Source organism: Abramis brama (genome assembly GCF_963993115.1).
Source record: "Abramis brama genome assembly, chromosome: 6".
In the NCBI taxonomy this organism is placed as follows: domain Eukaryota; kingdom Metazoa; phylum Chordata; class Actinopteri; order Cypriniformes; family Leuciscidae; genus Abramis; species Abramis brama.
Window position 1 is genome coordinate 41,711,550 of NC_139968.1, and position 25,700 is coordinate 41,737,249.

General features: G+C 38.5%; 1 protein-coding gene and 1 long non-coding RNA gene across 2 annotated transcripts; one reads left to right on the forward strand and one right to left on the reverse strand.

Annotated features, from left to right (window-relative positions):
- Positions 1-205: 205 nt before the first annotated feature.
- LOC311085941 (uncharacterized protein) lies at positions 206-15,298 on the reverse strand (the record flags this gene model as incomplete). The annotated part of the gene is made up of 7 exons (XM_084118560.1): positions 206-222; positions 322-465; positions 705-1,016; positions 1,614-1,913; positions 2,134-2,448; positions 8,849-9,380; positions 15,260-15,298. 7 exons carry the CDS (start codon positions 15,296-15,298, stop codon positions 206-208), a joined length of 1,659 nt encoding a protein of 552 aa, XP_083974686.1.
- A 3,234-nt stretch (positions 15,299-18,532) lies between these two features.
- Positions 18,533-25,171, forward strand: LOC311085407. The gene is made up of 3 exons (XR_014606813.1): positions 18,533-18,965; positions 19,960-20,120; positions 25,054-25,171. It is a non-coding gene; the product is annotated as an uncharacterized lncRNA (long non-coding RNA).
- The last annotated feature ends 529 nt before the right edge of the window (positions 25,172-25,700 follow it).

Here is a 25,700-nt window from a genome sequence, read left to right on the forward strand (position 1 = left end):
AGATTTAAAATTTAATAATATTTTAAACCATCAAGTTAAGATATTAAGTTATTTTCTGAGAGAAGTTATAAACAATAAAGTGACACTGTTTAAATCTGACACTGAAAGAGAGCACAAACTCAAATAATCATCCGTATTTATTATGAAAAAAACACTAGAAGAACAAAAACACACTTGAAGAACCTTTAAAGTTCAGCGTTCTGCTTTAGATTTCAATACTTCCTGAAAAAGATGAACATAAAAAGCCATAAATTAATAAATCTCACAGATAATTATACATGCTAAATCAGTTTGTGAGAAATGACATCATCAATCATGTACCTGATGTGTGAATATGTCCTTGATCTCGTTCAGCTCTTCTGGATCTGATCTCATAAACCACAATAATGACAGTAGCCACGCCCACCAGAGCAGAGAGGACCAATCGGATCACAGCTTCAGTAGGACCACAACAGTGGACAGAATCTGAGGAATAAACACATCAAACTGAGATCAGATCAGTCAATAAACACTAATATCAGCGCTGACATCAACTAATATTTCTGAATACACAGAAATATGATCAAATCTAATCAACAATCTTATATTCGGTTCCAAGTGAGTTTTTATACGGTCTGTCATCTCAAACTGTAAAGATTCAACAATTCAACATGTAAATAGTAAATAAGAATATTTGAAGGAGAAGAAAAATGATCTTTACTCACCATAGACAGAAACTCTGAATGATTTTGATGAGAATCCTGGAAACATCAGTAGTTTATAATCTCCAGTATGTTCAGTTGTGGTGTTTGTGATGGTCAGAGATCCAGTTTGTTTGTCCAGCTTCAGTCTGTCTCTGAATCTCCCATCAAGAACATCATCATATACTGTGATTCTGTTGAACCATTTATTGATTTCAGCTATTAAAGTGTTTTCATCTCCAAACCTCCACTGAATCTGATAATACATCATTTCAGTGAGACCAGAGTTTAGAGAGACTGAATCTCCCTCCTTCACTGACACTGACTTCACTTCATCTGTCAAACACACAGAGAACAAACAGAAACAGGGTTTGCAAAGATTAATACCGTTAAATAACTTTATGATCGTTTACTAAATTTGAACAGTTTAAAATTTACATTAAAAATAAAAATATAAAATAACAAAAACAAAATTGAGCTTTGAGTTGATTTCATGTTTCTTTCTTGTGAATAGTGTGTGTGTGTGTGTGTGTGTGTGTGTGTGTGTGTGTGTGCTGTATGGTTCCATGACGTCACAAGCCGTTTGCTACCATATAAGAAACTACTTTAGTTTAATTGTTTTATTTACCTCAAGTTTTTTGTAACATTCTCAATAACAATAAATGGTCATTGGACCGACTGGATCAACTTCTACTCCTCATCTTTACAACTGCGTCAAACTATATCCAGCTCAGCACACAGTAGCAAATAGAGAACAATCTGACTGGAAAAAGCTACTACAAATACTGTTAAATCACTTTATAGTGGTTTACTAATCGAATAGTTAAAATTGACATTAAAAATAAACAATATAAAATAAAAAAAAACAAAATCGTGTATGAATTCATTTACATTTTTTCATTTAAAAACAGGTGTAAACTTTTTTGAACTCACCAAAGACAGCGAGAATGAATAACTTGCTCTCACTGTTGATCAGTAGATCATAACCTCCTTCATGTTCAGTTGTGGTGTTTGTGATGGTCAGAGATCCAGTTTGATTGTCCAGCTTCAGTCTGTCTCTGAATCTCCCATCAAGAACATCATCATATACAGTGATTCTGTCGGCCGTTACATTGATTTCAGCTATTACAGTCCATTCATATTCAAACCTCCACTGAATCACATCATCATCCTTCATTTCAGTAAGACCAGAGTTTATAGAGACTGAATCTCCCTCCGTCACTGACTCCAGGACTGAATCACCACACACACACACACACACACACACACACACACACAGGGTTCATCTCAGATTAAGACGGTCACTTGATGATTTATAAAAGTAAATAGTTTGAAATTTAAATTTGAAATGAATATCATCATTAAACACCAAAAGCAAAATGGAGTTTGAATTATTAATTGTATCTTTGTGCTGATTAAAATATAAAACAGGTGAAACTGATATTTAACTCACCAAAGACAATGAGAATTAGACTATTGATCTCACTGTTGATCTGTAGATAATAAAATCCAGTATGTTCAGTTGTGGTGTTTGTGATGGTCAGAGATCCAGTTTGTTTGTCCAGCTTCAGTCTGTCTCTGAATCTCCCATCAAGAACATCATCATATACAGTGATTCTGTCGGCCGTTACATTGATTTCAGCTATTACAGTGTTTTCATCTCTAAACCTCCACTGAATCACATCATCATCCTTCATTTCAGTAAGATCAGAGTTTATAGTGACTGAATCTCCCTCAATCACAAACACTTCTCTCCCACCAATCACTCCTGAAGAACAGAGTTTTTCACAGATTAAAGCTTTAAAATCACTTATTGTTGGTTTGATGAAGCTTTACTAAAATACTTTTAATCGTTTAAATGTGAAGTGATTAATATTCTGCAGCAGTACAAAGACAAAAGATGAAGAATGAAAAGAGAAATAGATTTATATATGGAACAATAACTAAAAAGACACTTTTACTGTAATGTTTAATGTCACACTAAAACTAATGCTGTTGAGTATCTGAGCTTCATATTTATATTATTTTATTTAATAAATCAATAATAACTGAGTTTAGAGCTGAATTCAAAGTTGATCTGACAGTAAAATCACAGCTCAATTATTTCTATATGAGAATAACAGTGAATGTTGATCCTCTCTGACTAATTTAACCAGTAATTTATCACATCAGAACAGAAACAACTGAAGTCATAAAAACACATTTAAACTCACCATCCAGACGCCAGAAACACAAGCAGAGCAAAACAGGGAGAAACATCTTCATCGGTTTCAGTCCACAAATATGAAAAGACAAACTCTTCAAAACTGGTTCAGTGATAAACAGACGTGCTGATGTGAAGCTGCTCTGTAGTAAAGTGAGGGGAAACTCCACCGTCAGCTAAAATAACTGCACATCTTTAAGTGTTAATGCATGCGACCGTCTAGCACTTTTTTAGCTGATAAATTCACACTCTGAACATTGTCAGTTTGTCACTTTGAGCTCCAGTAGGCCTCCAATTCCTGTAAGTCACTGGTGACACTTTCAACAGAAATAAACTGACCAATAATGTGTTAAAAACATCTTAAAGTAACAGTTTGATCTTGTCATGAGATCCTGTGAGTGTTTGGCTCTGCTCTCTCCTGTAACTCTCTTCAGGACGTTTGTTGCTCATTTCTGATCAAATGTCTCGATTGTTTCTCAGATCGCCTGCAATAACTGTGTGTATGAAAGATCAGATTAATATTCAAATAAATATGCTCAATTAATACAAACACACCAGGATGTTGAATATCTGTGTCAGGAACAGGAAATACTGCTGTAAATCATATCAAATGTTTATATAGAATAGAATAGAATAGAATAGAATAGAATAGAATAGAATAGAATGTTCTAGAAAGGATTTGAGAGATGAACATCAAACATCTTAATGTTGAGATTCAAACTAACAATCTTCAGTCTCACACTGACGTCATACAGCGCTGATGGAGCTTCAGATCTCTATTCACCTTATTTTCCATGACAACAAGGGCGACGCCATTACGCTCATTTTGTCATCTTACTTCCAGCTGAGCGGGACTTCAACTTCCGGCTGAAAGGACCTACGCTAGTTTCTAGCGTAATTCTATAGTTGCAACGGTATGTAAAGTATTATATGCTCAGTTAGGGGCTGCCATAACAATTGGATTAAGAGGATAGAACAATTTAACCAACGGTGTTACGAACACAATGTAGGCTAAAGCGATCGGAATGTTGTGGTGTACTTTACGATTTACACGAGGAGCACCTGAGGCAATGGCGGAAGGCGCTAAACTTGAAGTGCTCACCCGAGCGCTGTGTGTTCGTACCATTTTATGGACGTTAAATAGACCTAATGTAGGATAATATTACACTGATGTTAAAATAACACATCTTATATACAGTAAAACACGGATGTTCACTTTCCCAAGTTGAAGGGATGTTTTCTTGTTACAAAAAGAATGTGAAACACATATGTAGGTTATATAATTTTAAATCTAATTTAAGTTAATTTTATATACTTTAAGCATTATCGTATCGCATATGGAATATCGCATTGTTTATTGAGTTATCGTATATCGCATTTTTCTTCAATATCGTGCACTTAATAACTTCGTCCAGGCGATGAAGTAATGGCAGACAGAGGCTTCACCATTACCGATCTCCTCTATGAAAGGAAGGTGAAACTTGTCCTCCTTGTGAATCTTGTAAAACAGATTTTCCCTGTTATGAATAGTTATTTTTATAAACCTTTACAGTGTGAGCAGATTTTACCTGTCAGTCATTTATTATAAAACAATATAATGTGAGCTCTGTAGATTCCCCTTAAAAAAATGAATTAAGTCTTCTAGTTAGAAGGAATAAGTCACGTCAAGTTTGCAAATGAATACCATCTTATTACTTATGAAATTTAAATGGTGAAATGTTTCTACATGAAGGTCAGTAGAAGGTGTCTCTAGCTTCCTGAAAACATCAAACACTTCTTACAACTGATTTTATACAACTTATTTAATCGTTCATATTTAACCAATTACCTAATCTCCTATCCTTAACCCTAAATATTCTCATTCCTTATTATTTACAAATAATTTTTCATTGCTGCTCCATCAACTCCTGATGACAGGACGTAGTTAATTATTCCCATAGGTTTACGTTACCTCTGGCCACGTTAAAGGTATAGTGGAGGATCTTTCTGAATTTTAGATAAGACCCGCCCTCTCCACTTTTTGAAAAGTTTGATTGATTCACCAGAATGATTGACAATTAGGAGGACCAATAGTATAGGTGATCCACCCGGAAGTAAAAAATCCTCCGCTATACCTTTAACAATGACGATGGATGAGACAATGTGAGACGAACTGATCGTTGTATGAAGTTTTCTCCGTGCTCCCAATTTAAAACATTTACGGTATTAGCGTTATTTGTCATTTTGATAAAGTTTTGGCTAACTATAAACAATCTTCTAACTACTGAAATAGCTACCGGATGTGCCGTGTCAGTTTAGCGGAAGTCGGATGACAAAATGCGGAAGCGCGAAGTATTAAAAGTATTAAAAGTGGGCGGGCGGAATAAGGTGAATAGAAAGACATTAAAAATCAATAATCCTGTTATCTCTTCTGTATGTGATGTCATAAACCAGTATAATGACAGTAGCCACGCCCACCAGAGCAGAGGGGACCAATCGGATCACAGCTTCAGTAGGACCACAACAGTGGACAGAGTCTGCGTTCCAGTCCAAAATTGTCATGCCCTTCACTCGCTAACTTCCCTCCGTGTCGTTCACTCTGATGTACGTCATTGATTATGTTGCATGAGTGCCCACTACTGGCGGAAACTGCAATGGGCTGAACTGGAACGTCCTAAGCCCTTGATCACTTTGAATCAGCTGTGGAGTTGATTTAATATTTACATTTTTTTTCCCTTTAAGAATTTGTTTAATGCAGCATCCAAATGTATATAGGTGTGTTTGAGTTGTTATAAATTAAAAATATATATAATTAATATATCATAGAGTTGTTTGTTGCGCTGGTGATTTGACCATAGACAGTATATAAACTGGACACAGCGACCCCATAGGTTTCAACGGAGAAAAGTGAAGCAAATTAGAAGCACTCATTTCCTGATGGCTGAGCGAACTGTGCAGACTCAAACTGAGCTTGACGACGTAGATGTGACGTGAGCAACCCGTCTGTCTTCTAGTAGCTGTGCCAAGAGAAATCTGAATCATTCCCTTCCGAAACTTGCAGAGACGGAGAGTGTGAGTAGGAGCTGTCCATGAGCTAGGAGCAGGAGCAACTTTATGACTCTCTATGGGCTTCTCCCTTGACTTTATGCCTCCACGTCCCCCCGATTGACTGTGAGCTTCTCCTCCTGTCTTTAAACGCCTCAGATGTAAAGTTATTCGGTGTTAGTTGTCATTGATGTGTACTCCGAGATATTTGTAACTGGAGACAACTTCCACCTCAACCCCCCCCCACCTCCCACCTCCCCCCCCCCCCTCTGGAGCCGCCACTGCCTGGAGGAGCTCACTGGACACTTGCTGGACAGTTTGCTTATCGAGCAATCAGGTCTGTGGATGATGTTTTATGATGTGTAAAACAGCGCCCCTATAAAAGTGACATGGTGAATGAGCGTTGAAAACATGGTACTGCACCCTGTGTCTGTGAGGAGGCCAGGCAGAGTTGGCATCCCTTGATAGAAAAAAAAAGAATGATTAACCAATCAGGTGACGCTATTGTCACGACACTGCTCCCCTGTGATTGGTCAGGACAGTGTCAAGGGAAGCCATGAACTTGTTGGCATCAGGCCAATCACATCACGTTATCATCGTCAATGAATGAATGAATGAAATAGCGGAAGATTTGTGGATTTGTGTTGACATCTTGTTTAGCTAGTTAGAAAAAGAAATGAAAAAGGTTATCTTCTTGTTGCTTACCGTCCGTTTCCTATCTATCTGCGAATGTTTTAATGAAAAGACCATAAGATTGACTGTGTGTGTGTGAGAGAGAGCGAGAGAGAGAGAGAGCGCGTCTGGTCTAAACTGCCCATTTAGCGATGTGTTATTTTTTTAATGTGATTATAGTTCTTACTGTTTCTTGCGTGCTTTGATTAAGCAGCATGTGAGTGCACTTTGTTGTTTATTGTTGTGATTGTTTGTGAATAACCGCTATTGTATATCCTTACATGAGCGTCACACCGATTTAAGGGTGTATTAAATGAAAAAGGTTATTTTTCTTGTTGCTTACCGTTGGCGCTTCCTATCTGCGAATGTTTTAATAAAAACACCATGAAAGATGTTTAAGAGGACTGACTGTGTGTGTGTGTGTGTGTGTGTGTGTGTGTGTGTGTGTGAGAGAGAGAGAGAGAGAGAGAGAGAGAGAGAGAGAGAGAGAGAGAGAGAGAGAGAGAGAGAGCGCGAGAGCGTCCGTGCTCAAAGTGTTGGATTGTAACAAGCGTAAGTCCCGGTAAGATGATGCTGGGCGCTCTAGTTCATCCAAATAGCAACATTTAAATGGTAACGTACATGGGCGCCGTAAAGGGGTGGAAGGTTAGGACGATTCTAAGGGCCCAGGCTGATTTAGGGCCCAGAAGAGCAGACCCCCTTTTTCTTTTCTTATTTATTTTCTCTTTTTTATACATACATTAAATGTGCTAGGGCCCCTCATACACTAAATGTGTATTTTGTCCGTTTTGACCATAGATTTAATATTTAAAAAACAAATACTGCATTTATTGTTTCAGTCACACCCCTCCCCCTTACAATGGTTCATTCCACCTGCTCTAGCCGGTCGCACACCGGACGCGCAGCTCAGCGCCGCGCAGCGCAGCGCCACGTCTTTTAAATTCGAACACATTATTCTCTATGAGAGTACACACACCGGCGGCGTCTGTCCGCGGCGCCCAGCAACGGCTCAGGACCGTGTTCAAAACCCTGCCGCGCCACACAGCGCCATTTACATAGTTTTATATTAAATTTATATTTATGTGTCTCAAATCGTAGTTAATGTATATACGGACTTAACCCCGTGCTGCAATATACATTTAGTTTTATATTTATTTACAGAAATCAGAAAATTGCTGATGCTAACGGATTTTCAGGTGACAGTTGTCCTAGACGTGGCGCTGCGCGGCGCTGAGCTGCGCGTCCGGTGTGCGGCCGGCTTCTGTCCGAGCTACGGTCGCTAGTGTAACGTCTCTTATTGCACTTGCTATGATGCAGCGCAGACAGTGACACACGCAGGCATGTCACATCAAAAGTTAGGGCATCAAAAAAGGAAAGGAAAGAGAAGACAGAAAACGCCGAAGTCGACAGTATGTCACACAGTTTTTCAAAAAGAAAAGTATCTTGCCCTATTCCTGTATTCCAAAACTTTCAGAGTTACTTATTTTTGTTGCTACATGACCTGCTTTTATCTAGCTAGCTTAGTAAAATAATTACTGAATTATGACATCTCTGGGTTATCATGTCTCTACACCATCTGTAAAAAATAGCTACACAGATTCAGCGGCTGCTGCACACCCACATCCTCCTTCTCCCCCCGTGCGAAATTCGCGTCCGATATTTTAGCACGTTAAAAAATAAATGCAACCTCACGTTAGGTCAATCACACTAGCACACTGCCTCCGAAACTTTCGTCCGTCAAAAAAAAAAAAAAAATTCGGATCGGGTTCGATTTTCTGTGTTTTTCGCATCCGTAACAAGGGTTTGAATGGTGTTTTGACAGTTTAGAGCCACATAATGACGGATACGAAAAAACGCATCGATTATGTCAAACTTGACGTTCTTAATATGAATAAAATGCCCCAGAAAAAAAATAATATAAAAAAACGAATAAAACATGTGTTTGTAGTAACCATTGGCTATAAGGAGTTTACAAAATAGATATTTTAATATTTTATATTTTATATTATGAAAACTAAATAGGCCAATAGAAATCATATGGTTATTACGTGTGTTTGACTTATAAGTCAAATTTGTATAAATACAAAATTTTTTTTTCTTGTTTTTGTAGGCTTTGTACTCATCTTTAGACATTTTAACTATGCAATGTGCTAAGTATCTTTTTTTAAAGTATACAGGGCATGTTTATTGGGTTAATCTTTATCTGTAAAAAATGTAGGGGGCCCAGAATTTCTGGCGGCACCCCTAACGTATGATTTTCTGCCCCCACCCCTTAAAACACATGCACAGCTTAGAGGTTGTGTCTTAATTGGCTTCCTCAGAAAATTTCCCCACGCCACGCCACTGGTAAGAGCCAGATGTACAACAGATGAGACAGCATCTGCAGTGGGCCTGTTCTTTCTATAAGCGTACTGGTTCTGGTCAATGCTGGCATCAATTTTCTCACAGATTTGAGTCATGACCAGCCGCTCAAAGCACTTCATCACTATCAGGGTGAGTGCTACCAGACGATAGTCATTCAAGCATGACTCTATAGTAGTCTTAGGCACAGGAATGATGGTAGCAGATTTGAAGCATGATGGTACAACTGCTTTTGAGAGTGAGATATTAAAAATGTCAGTCAGTACCTCTGAGAGCTGATGTGCACAGTCTTTCAGGACCCTGCCTGGGATGTTATCCGGGCCTGCAGCTTTCCGTGGCTTGACTCTCTGTAGGGCCCTCCTGACATCTTCTGTGGTTACACTGGGTGGCTGCTCACCAGGTGGTATAGTGAGTCTAGTGCTAGGAGTGGTGTTAGAGGCCTCAAAGCGAGCATAAAAAGTGTTGAGAGCATCAGGAAGAGATGGATCTCTGGGGCATTCAGTGTCTTTCTTTAAAAGCAAATATCTTCCTTTGCTTTGAACTTTGAGCGTTGTAACTTTGCAGATGTTGTTTATGCTCAAACAGCAACATTACACACTAACTAAAGTTATAAATCAGTCTATAAATGAAAGTATCTTCCCTACAGCTTTGAAAACAGCTATAGTAAAGCCTATACACAAGTCAGGAGACAAGCTCCAGGTCTCTAATTATCAACCTATAAGTATCCTTCCCACTATCTCCAAAGTCTTTGAAAAAGTAGTTGCAGCACAGCTAGTGGAACATCTTGATTACAATGCAGCATTACATCCTCTCCAGTTTGGCTTCAGAAAACGATACTCAACGGAGACAGCATGTTGCTATTTAAAAGAGGAAATAAAATCAAGTTTGGATAGTGGAGGAGTTGTAGGGGCGGTCTTTCTTGACTTGCGTAAGGCTTTCGATACAGTAAACCATGAACTACTGATAGATAAATTAACAAATTTCTCTATTAGTAAAAATACAATTAATTGGATTCAATCTTTTCTCAGTGCTAGGCAGCAGTGTGTATCGATAAATAATGTATCATATCCCTTACGAGCATGCACTATGGGTGTGCCGCAGGGCTCTATATTAGGGCCCTTGTTGTTTTCTCTTTATATTAATGATTTTCCATCTGTGTTTATTAATGCTAAAATGATAATGTACGCTGATGACACAGTGGTGTATATGCATGGTAAAACTGTTAAGGATGTTGCCCGAAAGTTAACTGAGGAAATGGAAAAGATATCCATTTGGCTGAAAAACTCTCATTTAACTTTGAATGTTGACAAAACGGTTTCTATGTTTTTCACAAATCGCCGTAAGTTATCACTGTGTAAAACCTTAACCAAAAATCATAATTGAAGGTCAGGAAATTTCAAGGGTTGACCAAATTAAATATTTAGGAGTCATTCTTGACTCAAACTTAAATTTCAAAAAACATATTAAAAAGATAACCAACACGTTGAGAATTAACATAGCACAGTTTAGGTATATTAGAAACTCTTTGACCACAGATGCATCTAATTTATATCTGAATGCGATGATAATTCCGCACTTTCGTTACTGCATGACGAGTTGGTCACAGGCATGTAAAACAGCATTACGGCCCCTGGAATCATTGTACAAAAGTTCTCTTAAGGTTCATGACAAGAAATCTCGGCTATTTCACCACTGTCATATGCTTAAAAAACATGGTATATTAAGTTTTGAAAACATAATCATATATTCAAATCTCTGTCTTTTGTTCAAGATAATAAATGGTACTGCAGCTCCTCCGTTAAAAAAGTTTATTTCACTGAGCTCAGAAATTACATCTCAAGCCACTCGGTCAACTGTTCGGGGTGAGTGTAGGATTCCCAGATTAAAACAGCATTCGCCAGCTCAGCTTTCTCAAGTGTGGCCATCAGACAATGGAATAAATTGCCAACAGAGCTGACCACATGTGTACATTTTAACACCTTTTCACATCGGGCCAAGAAATGGCTTCTTTTAAAACAAACATGTTCACATAATGTATTGTAATTGATGTGTATGTGAGAGTGTACTTGTAAATGAATGCTGAGGAATGAATGAAGGGTGTGATTATTTTAATACTATTTTTGAGATAGATGTATTATTAACTTGTTGACATCAGCCTGCCCAGGGACTACAGGTGGAAATTAGCACATGTGCTACAACCTGGTAAAATGCATCTCTCCTTTTTAAGGTTAATGTATATTTTACATTGTCCCTGTTCAAATAAATAATAAATGAAATGAAAATGAAATGAAATGTGTGCATGGGCAGAGAACAAAAAAGACAAGACAGTAACACTTCACTTGTTGCAATAATGGACGAAAAAAATAAGAAACAACTGACTGAAAACCAAAAGTTTGTGAAAGCATTAGCTGAAATTTTAATCGTGACTGCAACTGAAAACACTGCTCAGCGTGGCCATAGGGAAACTACAGACTCTGAGAGAAAAGGTATGTTCCTGTCAATGTTGGAATTACTTGCCAAACATGACCCAATGATCAGAAAGAGATTACAAAACCAGCCAACAAATGCAATGTACACAAGTAAAACGATACAAAATGAAATACTTCAATGCTTAGCAGGAATGGTAAAAGACAATATTATCAAAGAGGTTAAAGAAAGTCAACAATTCTCCATCATTGTTGATGAGACAAAAGATATTCAGAAAAAGGAACTGATTTCATTTGTTCTGAGATACTTTTATGAGGGTGCTGTTCACGAAAGCTTTATTGAATTTTCTAACGCAGATCAACTAGATGCAGGTGCTCTCTGTAATGTATTTGAGCGATGTTCCAATACCTGATGGCCACTAGATGTCACTCCCGTGCTTGTTGCGGTGTGCCGAATAAACCAGTGTAAACAGTGCAGTCATGTCTCCGGTTTCCCTCGTGTATATTCTGAAACACAACCGAATAAAATATGTTATTATGGCATATTGATGCAGACATAACACTCTCTCTGAAAAGATCATTTGTTTTTTTGAAAAACATGGGTTGGAGTACAAAAAAAATCTGGTTGGTCAGGGTTATGATGGCCAAAGTGAGAGAGGTGTCAAAGCATGCACTTTATGTTCACTGCAGTGCTCACTGCTTAAACTTGGTCATTGTGGACAGTGTCAAAAATGTCTCAGATGCAGGAACTTTCTTTTCATTATTAAAACATGTATTTCTTTCAGGATCATATGTACACAACAAATGGCTGAAAGTGCAGCAGGAAATGTTTGATGGTGCCCCTAGACAACTCCAGCGTCTTAGAGACACCCGGTGGGCTTGTCGGCAGGCAGCGCGTCGCAATGTTTTAGACCGGTTGCCTGCTATTATACGCGTCTTGGAGGAGATAGCTTCTGAAATGCACCCACAAAGAGCTGTTGAAGCTAGAGGGATACTTGGACTACTTGATCTGAATTTTGTTGGGTGCCTTGTGGTTTTTAAAACGATCTTAAGTGAGTCCAAATTTCTTTTAGATCACCTTCAATCAAACATTGACTTCAGCAAGGCAGTTAATCTGATCAAAGCTTTTAAAGATACTCTGGATGATTATCGCAGTGAGGACACTTTTGGTGAACTGTGGAATAACAGTGTTGACACCAGAGCAATATCTCCACAACACAGAACAAATTCAAAAGGGTCAGACAAACAACAAAAGCGCTTCAGGACTCCATCATCGCCTCAACATTGGGACAACACGTTTCACCAGACGGAAAGACAAGTTTTCGAGCGGCGTTTTTCAAAAACAAATTGTGACATAATGAATGGACTCCAGGCTCTGAATCCTTCCAGTCGTTCCTTCTTGGGTGATGATGTTATGCTGTTGGCAAAGGCATATGGATCAAACGCTGATGACCTAAAACATGAAATTCATCAGTGCAAAAGAGTACTTGAAAGACTTAAAAATGAAGAAAAAGACTCACCAGCTACCTTAATGGATTACACCCAATTTATGGAACAATACAAGGATAGCTGTTGTGATCCCTGTAAGTAGTGCAAGTTGCGAGCGGAGTTTTTCAACTCTGAGAATAATAAAGACCGCTCCACTATGACCGAGAGTAGGTTGTCAAACTTAGCATTACTAAGCATTGAAAATAAACGCACTAAAGCTTTAGATCTTGATACATTTGTAAGGCAATTTGCTGAACAACATGGCATTTAATACAACATAAAATTAAAGTCACACTGTATAAAAAAATTACATCCCCAAGTCAAAAATTTCAAGTGACCGATAACATCTAAATTTTTCAATTAGTCTGACGTATTATTTCTCATTGAGCCAATGTTAACAGACTTTTGCAACAAGAATTGCACTTGGGCCAATTGAAAAATTTAGATGTTATCGGTCACTTGAAATTTTTGATTTGGGAGGGTTAGAATTTTTTTACAGTGCAGACTTTTGTTTTGTTGGTGGGTCGTGCCATTTATGATCAGACAACCAGATATTTGTTTCTTCCATCCTACTTGAGTTTTAGTTCTACGTGCACTTTCCAATGCACTTAAATGCACTTCCACTTTCAAATGAAATTATTTGGAAGATATCATTTTGTACTGATGTTGAGTGATGGCATTACCTGCTGTATTGTTTTTTATTGTGACTATACACACTTTTTTTGCACTGCTATTCAATATGTTCAACTAACATTATTTTACAGATGTAAAATATATTCTGAAAACCAGATTTGCACTAATTGCACAATGGTTTTTTTTATCTACTTTTTGAAGGATATTGTGCTGTTCACACTGGATACAATATAACAAAGGATGAAAGAGAATTTTTTTTTTTTTAAGGAAAAACATGTGAAACAATGTTAAACACATAAATACAGTGCACCAGCAGCATATAACCTTACATTGTCAAAGTGGTTTAACAGTTACGTGTGGTTATAGACCTATTCACACGGGATTAGAATTACCAAGGACCTCAAGTTAAAAGGTGCTTCTAGTCCTGTGTGAATCTACATGTCGGAGTTTGGAAAGTGTTTAAACAGCGTAATGAAATGTATTTTTACCGGTATATTTATGTCCGCAATTAAGCTAAATATCATGCTATCAAAGCATTACTCCGACCAAAATTGTGTTTTTTTATCCATTTAAAGGAGACATATCATGCTTTTAAATCGTTCCTTTTTACATATAAATCATACATTTGTAGTCTATATAAAGCGGAACTGCAATGCTTGGGTCTGAATTCCTCATTATTATAGCTCCACAGGCCCCTTTTCTACCCCTTTTCTGATGTGCGTCTGAGAGCAACTCGTTTTGGTGCGGTCTCTTTAAAGAGCAACTTGCAGGTTAGAAGACCCAACAAGTCAATGTATAGAAAAATAATGTAGGAACTAGATTTTCTTTAAAAAAAAATTATAAATATGCTACAGTGGCTTCTGGAGTCGTTTTTGTGAGAAAATTTTACTTCCGCATCTGAAAATGGGCGTGACGGGCGAGAGTCGTGACGTAGCACGAGGGAGAGCGGTCGATTCAAACAACAGGGAAATATGGATTGCAATGACATTTCGGACGCTGAGGAAATTGTTTACGGACCACAGCCATACAATTATGAGCCTGCTAGGCTGCCAAGAGAGCAGGGACAGGCCAGGATTAATGTTAGACAGAACATATTGGAACTTACAATAACAGAAACTAAGCTTTGATCAGGCGTTTGTCATGCTCATTAATATCCGCCCAGACTAACGTTACGTGATATAACTTAGCAGTTTCTCATGGAGAGACAGAGAGATATTTATTCCTGATACATTTTTTGTTCCATAGGTGCTTGTGTGGGAAATGCGAGGCAATGTTTACAGCTGAGGAAAGTCAGTGTTGCAGGGAGGTGGATGCATACTGGGCCTTAGTGGAAAATGCCAAACTTTCCATGGTTGCAGTTAGTGTTACTACAGTAAAGCCATGGTGAATGTTGCTGATCTATGGACACTGGATAGTTCGTTCATTCATTGCACAATGTTTATTCCTGGTTTTCACGTCAGCGCTGTTTGATCCGTTAATAACGGAGAAATGTGAATATTTCTCACTAGATCTCGCAGCGATGTTATTACTTCAGTGGCGAATTCTTTATTTACTGGATCTCGCAGTTAGGCTACAGTGTTGCTTGATCAGGCTCGCGCTGCACTGGTCCAAACTGATAAACGGTCCACACAAACACAATAACGAGTAACTGTTAGCTCAGTTTCGTTCCGCTTACATTGCGTTTGCCAGTTGATGTTGTGCTCGCGCCTACATCCAGCGGGAGAACCCGAAGATGCGTGCACTGAAGGAACCGCACTAGCTCTGAGTCTCACCCGGTTCTTACTTCGGTATCCCATGTTGAACTCCTTCATATCGCCGGGACGATAATCCTCCGATCTGAAGTGAACGCTACACACGACCGCGTTTTCCGAAGCCGACGCGGAAGAGAAATCCCGTCTCTTCACCTGCACAACCCGCACCCAGGCACGAAAGATAGCACCGTCCTTTTTCCTGTTAGGAAACCGGTGGACTCGATGTCCTGACAGGCTGGAGTTTTTGCAAGCTCCACAAACACATAAATTTACCATGACGATGATAAATTGAAATACAAAAACTACTGAAAACACACTGTCTCACGACCGCTCTTACTGAATACCAACCCACTCTGCACTGAGCTGCGGCAGAGCACAGCACACGTCTCCCTCGTGTGACGTAAAATGACGCGATGTTGAAAAAAAAGCGGTTTGTACGAGCAGTCAAAGAAACGCTCACTTTATCTACTAAATTGGTGTCATTATGTCGTTTTAAAACATTTTAAATCCTGCATTATCTTTTCATATGGTATTTTCATACACGGTTATATATTCATTTAGATTTATTGTTTACCTGCAAGTTGCTCTTTAAATACAATTGAGACACTTCATACCCCGCCCCCTCTCCAGGTTGTAGCGGTGACACTCGGTTCAACTCCACCCCGTTCGGCCATTTTTGTAGTTTGATAGCAGAGATACGATTATCTAGCGGCACAGAAACCTTTTATTCACACGTTATTAACAAAATGTCAACAATGGAAGACTTGTCCAGCCAGCCTTACATGTTCGAGCCAGAGTCGGAGCTGGAGCGAGATGAAAATGAAGACGACGAACCTGCAGAACAACGTCTTCATATGGATGTATCACAATGGTGTGTTACTGTATTTACACATGAAACTTTGGTCTTCCGACCTTTTACCACCGTGTCGATTTATGTTGATTAATATGTGCGAGGGAGAGAGAGCAAGACAGCGTCTAGTTTGGAGACGGTGTCTTGTTTACATTTTCGCCTGGCTCTGAAGAGAGAGGGAGTGCGCGCGCGACCGGGTCTCTCTCTCTGCTCGTTCTTTCAGTTAAACATGCGCCACAAGCGCGGCAGTTTATCTACATTAGACGGTGTAATGAAGCGTGTGGGTTACTACATCCAACAACCGAACATTTTAACTTACCCTCTCGTAACTTCTGCATCCTTTAGCTTGGACTACAAAATTGCAGCGAGAAATAAAAATGGCGGATTGCTCGAAGTGTTGGGCCGGAAGTCAATGTCCTTTTTTGGCAGTTCCGCTGCAAATACTGTGACGTAATAGTTCACAAAACGTCATAGATAACAGAAAAATCGGAACAGGTTGAAAAATATGACCAAAACAGAATATAAAGATATCATCGAAGCACCTGAAGAGAATAATTTCAACTTTTCTGTACTTCTAAACACTCCAAATATACAACAAAATGCATTTAAGGGCTAAAAAAGTGGATTTAGCATGATATGTCCCCTTTAAAAAGTATCAAAGAGAAAATTACAGCGTTACAGACATGAACCGGTGTGGTGAATAATCCGGTCACTTTGGTGTGATGAGTCCGGGCTTAGGACCCAAGCAATCCGATTGGTTCAAAGCTCGTTTTATAGGTAATTGCTTTAGTGCCTGGTTACAAATCATACAAAAATCATTTTATTATAGAAGACGTTTGTACTACGTTATAACGAGTCATTAATGTATTTAATGTATTTTAAATTATAGGTTAAGGTTTCATATACTAGTATTTAACCAAAGCTATAGATTGTGAACTTAACCCTTGTGCATCAATTTAACATCCCCATCTCTCACGGAGGAGCGGGGATTTTCTTAGCAATGTTAAAACGCACATCAACCGATCACTTGTTTAGCGTTCATTCATGTAAACACTACATTCAGATACACCGATCGGAATGAATTCAGTTAGATTGAAACAAAGATGTGCAGGTAAACAATGAATGGTGACCGCAGAACGCAAAAGCTGGATCTCGGACATTTTGAACGATCTCGCCCGCTGGACAAGTCCGGGAAAAGGAAGATGGTAACCCCTACTACTCAGCTTTCTCCACAGAACAAGAGCCTGCTAGCTTAGCTTCCAAAGAAAGACGGCTGTCACTGTGTGTACATTCTGTGAGTGAGATCCCACCCTCTATGGGCGGGCTGAAAACATGCGGAACAACGCCATCTACTGGCTGTAGTCTTTAGCCTCTGGCCAGAAAATCCTCTGATGACGCAAAATGACGAGTTTTGTGTCATCAGAGGATTTTTTCCAGACAAAAAATACATAAATCTCTTGTCTCAGGGGGATATGAGGGGGGAAAGCACGGTAATTCGAAAATACTACAGGTTTTCTACTAATACAAAGCTTAATGCTAAATCCTGAAGTATCCCTTTAATAACTCCTGATAACATGTGAGTTCAGGGTGAGCCACTAGATGGAGGTGTTGCTCCTCAGACGAGACCACAGAGACAAATCACACTAGAGATTTAAAGACTTTATCGTTCCCTGTTGGAGGAAATGGATATCAGTGAGAGTATTTTAGAGAGAACTCAGTTATTACTTACAAAGAAAATCAATGATTCCTGTTAACTTTGAAGAAGTTGATGTTATACTAAAATGTTTTTCATTTGATGGTGATAAAAATCTTTTTTTTTATATTTGATTTAATTATTATGATTGCCCGTTACTATATTCATAAAGTCAAATGGAATGAGAAATGCCACATTTTGAACTATTTAAAATTGATATTAAAATATATTTAGAAACAATATCCAAATGTAAAAACTTAAAAGCAAGGAAAACTACACAGCAGTTTAATAGGTACAAGTTTTGTTTTTGTAAAATGCCTTTCTTTTTCTCTCTTTCTTTCTTCCTTTTTCCCCTTGTTTACCCCTGACATGTATGGTTATATGTACTCCTGTATGTACATTATGTTTTGTTGTTATTAAAATGCATACAAAAATGAAAAAACAAGTATCGTGAGATCGTTGACGTGATAAAGAAAAATATATGTGATGCTGCATATGATCTGTAACACGAACTTAACACAGTATTGTATATTTTTCTTGCAGTAAATCTGCAACTATGTAACAGAGTTAGTTTTATGAGTTAATACAATATAAAAACTTTTATAAATAATATTTTTAGCTGTATGTTGTTTACCGGAATATATTGAAAGAAAAACAAACTAATTGGTAATATTAAAAATAAATAAAATAATAATATTTTTACAGATAGGCTATAAGAAGCATCTGTTTAAAAAAAGTACACTGTAAATGATTTCTGTTGTTTTCACAGCATTATAATGTTTTTCTCAACAGTTTCTTGCTGTATAACCTATGTACAGTATGTTACTGTAGATTTTGTTGCTTTCACAGTATTGTTGTGTATTTTCAACAGTTATGTACTGTGCACACAGTTGACAGTATGTTACTGTAGATTTTCAATGCATTCTGGGAAATTATTAGTTACTGTAAATCTAAATACAGCAGTGCAAATTGACTGCGAAAAACACCACACACAATTCCACAAGTAAAATTGCTAGCCTAAGCCTAACGTTATCCTTACATAAAACATTTTCAGGACTGGGTGACCATTAACAGCCTTAATTTCTGTCAGTGGGGGGTACATGAGAGCGCAGAATGAGTTTTTCTGTTGTGTCAGTGCATCGTGTAGACCTGTCGTTTCTGCCGACTTGGAACTTCGTCATATGGTAAGTAATAAATCTTAATATTTGTATGCATGGATTCTAGCTAATAACTTTAAAATTATTTAGAGAGTAGCTGACCAGGATTTAGATATTTAATTTAATTTATTCTCAACATTTTACTATAAGCTGTGTACAATATAATACTAGGCTACTCTAGGTTTCAATGTAGTTTGGGATATTGGGACATGTTACTGTCAATTTAAATACAGTAGTACGCGTGAAATGACCGCGAAAAATAACCACAAGCTGCCGTTTTATGAATAACTCTTCATTTCCCTGAGTAACGTTGAGAGCGCAGGCCTTTGCATTGTCGCTGTGTCTGTCGGCCAAGTTTTCGCCATAAATATCTGGTTAGTGATGAATCTTTATATTTTTTTTACGCAAACTAAATAGTAGCAGCCAGGTTAATGTCTTTAGAAGAACTGCCCGCGGCTTATGTTCTATAACGCCTGTAACGCGGATTTCCTTCATGTTGATAGCTAGCCGGCTAGGCCTACTTGATTAATAAATGCAATTTTTATAAACATAGATTGCATATGTAGCCTCTTATAAGGTCAGAATGATCTAATAATTGTGTTATTTACCATTTTAAGTCGGTGGAAGCGCCTGCGCGTTCATTATTTTATATCATACGGTTGGGAATTGAAAATCGATCAATGTATCCTGAAATCGGATACCCAAGGTTAGGATTCGGATTCTTGTTATAAAATTTAATTTTCGATTCCTCTTATTGATTTATTCGCGATTATTTTTGTCTAAATCAGAATTTTCTTTTACACGTCTGTGAGGACCTGACCTGGCGATCTGCCAGGACCTTGTGCAGTTACCTCAGTCTATGTTCATTCATACACTTTTGTTACAAATTGATTTCTATTCTTTTTATTTTGCACAAGTGATGGTTTAGAGCTTATCCTATTGTGATGTGACTTATTACAGATGATATTGTGATCACTCTTGATTCAGTTGGAATATATATATTTTTTCTGTGTATTTACAGGTTTTTTGTCAGGATAAATCCTGAAAATTCTAAATGAACATCACAGTTCCAGGTGAGCAGAAAGAGTGGGAAGGTTGTTCGGAGGAAGACCATGGCCTTTAATCCACACGTTGCATCTTACATCAGGGACTTTGCAGAATATGATTGGCAAAATCATTAAGGTAAGAGTAATATTAGGGATGTGCAGCGGAGCCCATATCTGTAGAAATGATTTGTGTCCAGGGTTGCCAGGTGCCTGCAAGGTTTTCCAGCCCAAAACCTCGTCAAAAACCGCCCAAAAAACCGCCCAATTTTTTGTGTGGCTTGTTTCTCGTTTAAACACATTGAAATCATTAACAAGCTTTAAAATGACCCATTTTTCGACTTAGCCTATCCAACTTTAGAAACAATATTCAATCAAATGAACGCAAAAGTAGGCTACTGACCTCAGTCAGACTATACAATTAATTATAATAATACATTTTATTTCTAATGTCAGCTAATATCCGCTTTTCAAAGCGCTACAATACACAAAAGAGAATAACAACAATAAAATGCAAAAAAGCAATCACAATTCAGTAGCCTACATTAAACTATAAGCTATAATGTTACGGAAAATAATGCGATCAACTTAGGCTCTCAATAAGTCTGTTTATTGTCAAACGTCGGAACAAAAGCATTCAGTAACATAAAAACATTGAGTGGATATATGGACATACAAAATAACCCACTTTAAAATTTCAATTATTTCAAATTGCATCATGAAACATATTATATGAATAACATTTCATGAAAATCTCGTTGATAGAACAGGGGTGTCGACTCTTTGCAGCACATGACTGGCGGGACAATTCTAGGCTATACAAAAAATAATTTCATAGCCGTACGCCAAATATAGGCAAACTTGAGTTTGACACCTGTGATTTAGAACAATTAATACCAAGGAGTTACCAAGCTATTCCTTGTGACAGGCAGTTAAACCTATGCTTTTATTAAAATCGCGTTGAACATATTATTTACAACAGTCAGTGCGCTCTTTGCATATAGCAGAACGTTCATGCATGGCGGGCGGGCCATCTCTACAAATATAACAGCAAACTTGAGTTTGACACCTGTGATTTTGAACAATTAGACCTAATACCATAAATGTAGCCTATTCCCTGAGACAGGCAGTTGAGTTAGGCCTAGAGTATGAATGAAAATCGCTTTGAATAATTGTTATTTAGAATAATTTGATTAACACAATAACATAAACAATAATGTGTTAATAATTTTAACTTGTTAATAAAATTATTCTGAATAACATGTTCAAAGCGATTTTTACATAAACACACAGGTTTTTACATAAACACACGTCAGACCGTTAGGAGTGTGAGTTTTCGTGTAAATCGCTTTGAACAATTGTTTTTAAGAATAATTTGATTAACACAAAAGCTCTAGTATATACTAGTGTCAAACTTGCTCAACAACTGTCGGGGCGGACGGAATGTAGCTGATGTCAAGCCATTACGCGCAAGACCTGTGCGCACGTCCATCAACCCTGAAAGAAGGGGTAAGCCCATCCTGCTTCGTAGGTCATCTTTCAGCAGTGTGACTTGAGAAAATGCTCTTTCAACTGGAGCGTTGGATATGGGGAGGGTAAGCAATTTTATAGCACCAAAAGCTAAATCCTGGAAACAGTGGTTTCCTCCAGCATCTTTAAAAGATTCCACCTCAAGCCAGAATGCGTCAATGGCCAGGTTGGGAGAAAAACCTGCTGAGGCAACATTTCTCAGCTGAGTCTCAAGAGAATCGAGAGAGCCAGAAAAAAACTCTCTAGGCAACTCTCGGACTTTTGGCTTGTAGGACATCACGGCAGCAGGACATAGGAGCTCCAGCTTGGCAAGCAGCTCCATGGATGCAGGCAGGCGCATTTGGTATTGGACCAGGAGTTCTTTCAAAAAGTCTGTGCAACGTGTTTGGACCAGTAGCTTCATTTCAGCGGACAAGGTGCTTGCTTCCAGCTTCTGGCTGAATGTGGCCCCCAAGTCAGTGTCTGCAGGTGAGAGATAGATACTGGTGGAATGTAGGTCCAATTCTCTGAGCTGTTTTTCATTATTCATGCGGAAAACGCTAGGCTTGATCATGCGTCTCATGGTTGACATATAAAGCCGGTTAAGGTCTCGAAATACAGCGAGGCTGTCCCCAGTCTCCAACTGGAAATTCTTGTTTACGGCCTTAATTTCAAACAGCAGCGGACGTAGAAAATGCAAGTACAGACTGTTTGTTTTGTCTTTGTACATCTCGCTGAGGAGACGCGCGGCATAACAATGCTCAGCATTAGCGGCCAATGTAAAATGTAAGGTCAGCTCCTCTTCTTGGTCCAGAATTCGGTCTATGCAGTCTGCTGTTGCCAGCCAGCGGGTGACGCTCGGCGATAGTAACTTTAGGGGAGACCCTCCATTGACGGTCTCGTATATGGCTTTATAATCGGTCTGGCGCTTTGCGGAGTGTGAGAACCAGTTATACATCTCCCTGATCATATAGTCTATATTGCTGGGCAGCTGTTTCATCGCTTTGTGGGCAATTATATCCAGGGAGTGGCACACGCATCTTATAAGTTGTAAATTCGGTTGCCTCTGTTTCAGTAACGTGTACACCGAACGATGCCTGCCGACCATTACACTGGCCCCATCTGTTGCTATCCCCACCATATTAGCAATGTCCAGTGCACACTCCTGCAAAAATCTAATGACTGCCTCCACAACTCCATTAGCATCAGCATCTGAGAGCTCCACCAAACCCAAGTAAGTGCTAATAAACCGGTTGTGTTTTTTGGAGCGATATTTTATGCATATGCAGAGCAATTTGCTCACTGTAATGTCAGTTGTCTCGTCCAAATATAGCGAGAACGGGGAGTCACCGATGTCTTCTAGTAGCTCCTGTCTAAAATGAGGTGCTAGCAATGACTTAATAACAGCAGTGCATTTTGTTCTGTGCATCTGGAATGCACCTGTCTCGTCTTTCAGTATATCAGATAGTTCATCAACAGCATTAATGGCCGTGTGGCACGCAATGTACGTTGCTATCCGCAGTTCTCGTCGTTTCTGGACATTGTTGTCAGGGTTACTGGACTCACCCACTCTGCTCACTGTAAATGGTCTGACCGTTGGCTGGCACCTTGCCTTATGCTTTTTGGTGGCTGCATGATCTTTGAGATCTTTTAAATGAGCACGGACATCAGCGTTACAGTATTTGCAGTGTGCCTTTCCTTCTTCTGCACCCTGTGCAATCCATGACTTTAAGTCTGGATCTCTTTCCCACTCTTTCCTGTAACTTTTTTTATATTTTGCCCACTTTGGCATATTGACAGTGTCAGTCAGCTAACTAAGTTTGAAAACCCCGCAATCTAGTGTGTTTGGGGGGAAGGGCTTTACGTAGTAGTAGTGAGGGAGTGTCTGTTGTGAGCTTACGGGGCGGCACGTGACGTCAGCCAGAGCTGTAGTGGGTGTGTGAGTGTATGAATGAGTGAGTGAGACTGCTGCCTGCTGAACAGAGGTTCGCAGGAAGAAGGATCTGAAGTGCCGGTGTTTCGGCAACAAAAACCCGCCGAACTGATCCGAAACCAGCCCAATTTTTATCCACCCGCCCAAATCCATTTTTGCCCGCAAAATAGATTGCAAAACCGCCCAATTGGGCGGTAAACCGCCCAATCTGGCAACCCTGTTTGTGTCTGAATCTGTATTTAGAAAAATCCAAAAAGGGTGGAAATGACTTAAACCATACATTTTCCAAATTGATAGTCTGTTTTAAAATGTAATTATGTTCCCTTCACAGTTTACATTTAACAAAAATGCCTTGTATAAGTCAAATAATTTGTATTTTTATATTATAATTGTAACATCTTTTTAAATAAGTTTTAATTAAAACATGAAATGGTAAATAATAGGGTTGAGTGATATCAAAAGTCATCTTGATAAAATGTTTCATATCAGTCTGTATTGATAATTATCACAATCAATGTCAAATATTTATTTATTTTAAGTTTTAAATGTTCTCAAACATACATTAAATAATGAAGACAACAGGTAAAGTTAAAATATAATGAAATGTAATAGGGGTGGGAATCTTTTGATTCAATGATTGGATTCAAATCGATTCTTTGGGTCACGATTTGTTTCAAAAGAGGCGGTACTTTTGAAATTGGGAATTCTCTTTTGAATCAAATTTCAATTTGATATATGCATAGGATCGATTTAAAATCTCTGATCAAATCTAAAATCAAATCTATGCATATATCTAAATGAAATTTAATTCAAAATCGAGAATTGAACAGAAGAGAAATGATCAGCAGCTACTGTTAGCTCTAATCAAGCAAGCGGGAGTTATTTAGTTTAAATTATACACACCTCATATCTGCGTTAATTTAATCTAACCCGCTGCCGCTCAGCGTTCACATTCGCCTCTCACGGCGTGAGCTCACGCACGTCTTTTTCATCATTAAAATTAGTAAGCATAAAGTCGACAGACATATACGAAAGGAACTGACTGTCGTAAGCATTGTAAGCCTAATTGATCGTAGAGACCATTGGTGGTAATTGCTCTATAATCAATTTAAGGTTACAATACTTTGGGGAAACGCAGCCCTGGTCAGTGGCCGATTGTTTGGAGTCAGAGATATAGAATACGGGCCATTGCCTTCTCAATATTTATTACTTTAGCTTCTGATACAGGACATGTTCATTCTTTTTTATAGAGTATTTGTTCGTTACCACAGAAAACCGCTTGCGTGTCCATGTTGAACGCGTTTCTTATATGTTAAAACTAAAGTAGCCTACCTAAGCTATTTTCTGTGCTACAAACTAGTGTTTACAATTATGACAAATTCAATACATCAAAATATCAAGAAGCATAACAAGCTTTTTTGTACAGCTAGAAATAACTATAAGCGGATGATACCGGAAGCCAGACACATTTCATTTATAAATGGCCGTGCCACTCTTCCGTGAAAAATAAGGTGGATACCATAGGAAAAACAAATTCTCCTAAAAAGGTGTTGATAATGTGAGTTAGGTTTTTTCTATTATTAGTTGTATTTTTTGCCTCTGATTGATTTGTGCTTATCATTCCTTGCAGGATTATCAGAAGTGTTGTCGCTCTTCTACCACTTGACACCATCACTACCCTCCTCACCTGGCCTTCATCCTCACCTGTCTTGCTTTCTTTCTAAGTTTCCTTTTTACCTGTTCAGGATTGTTGGATTACATTTTTATTAAATGTTTAATTTAGTTTTTCCACTGCAATAGTATATAAACTGATTAAGTTTAGTAGACTGATTTCAGGTGATTATTGAGTCTCCAGCAAGAGTCTCCATTCCTGCCAGACCGGTTTTCTCTATTGTGTTTTAAATGAGTCAGATCACTTGATTCTCACCTTTCGGAGCCCAGACGTTGAATCGTTAGGTTGATTGACTTTCACCTTTTGTCTTTAATGGCTATGGGATGGCTCTTGGAATTGGAGTTCCTTGCCAGTATCAGCATGTGAATAGTTATGCTGATTCAATTGGACTCAGAGTAGGGTGTGTTCCTACTTCATTTACATGCTTTGTCCAGAGTCTCCACCTCTATGTAATCCCCCCCCCTTGGAATGTATATAACTACAATGCATACTGTATTAGATTAGATCATGTTGGACGTTTCTACAGCCGCGTACGGCGGAGTTCTCAATAAAGAATAACTTCCGTTGAACGCGATCCCGACTGTCTCACTGGTCTCTGCTTCGAA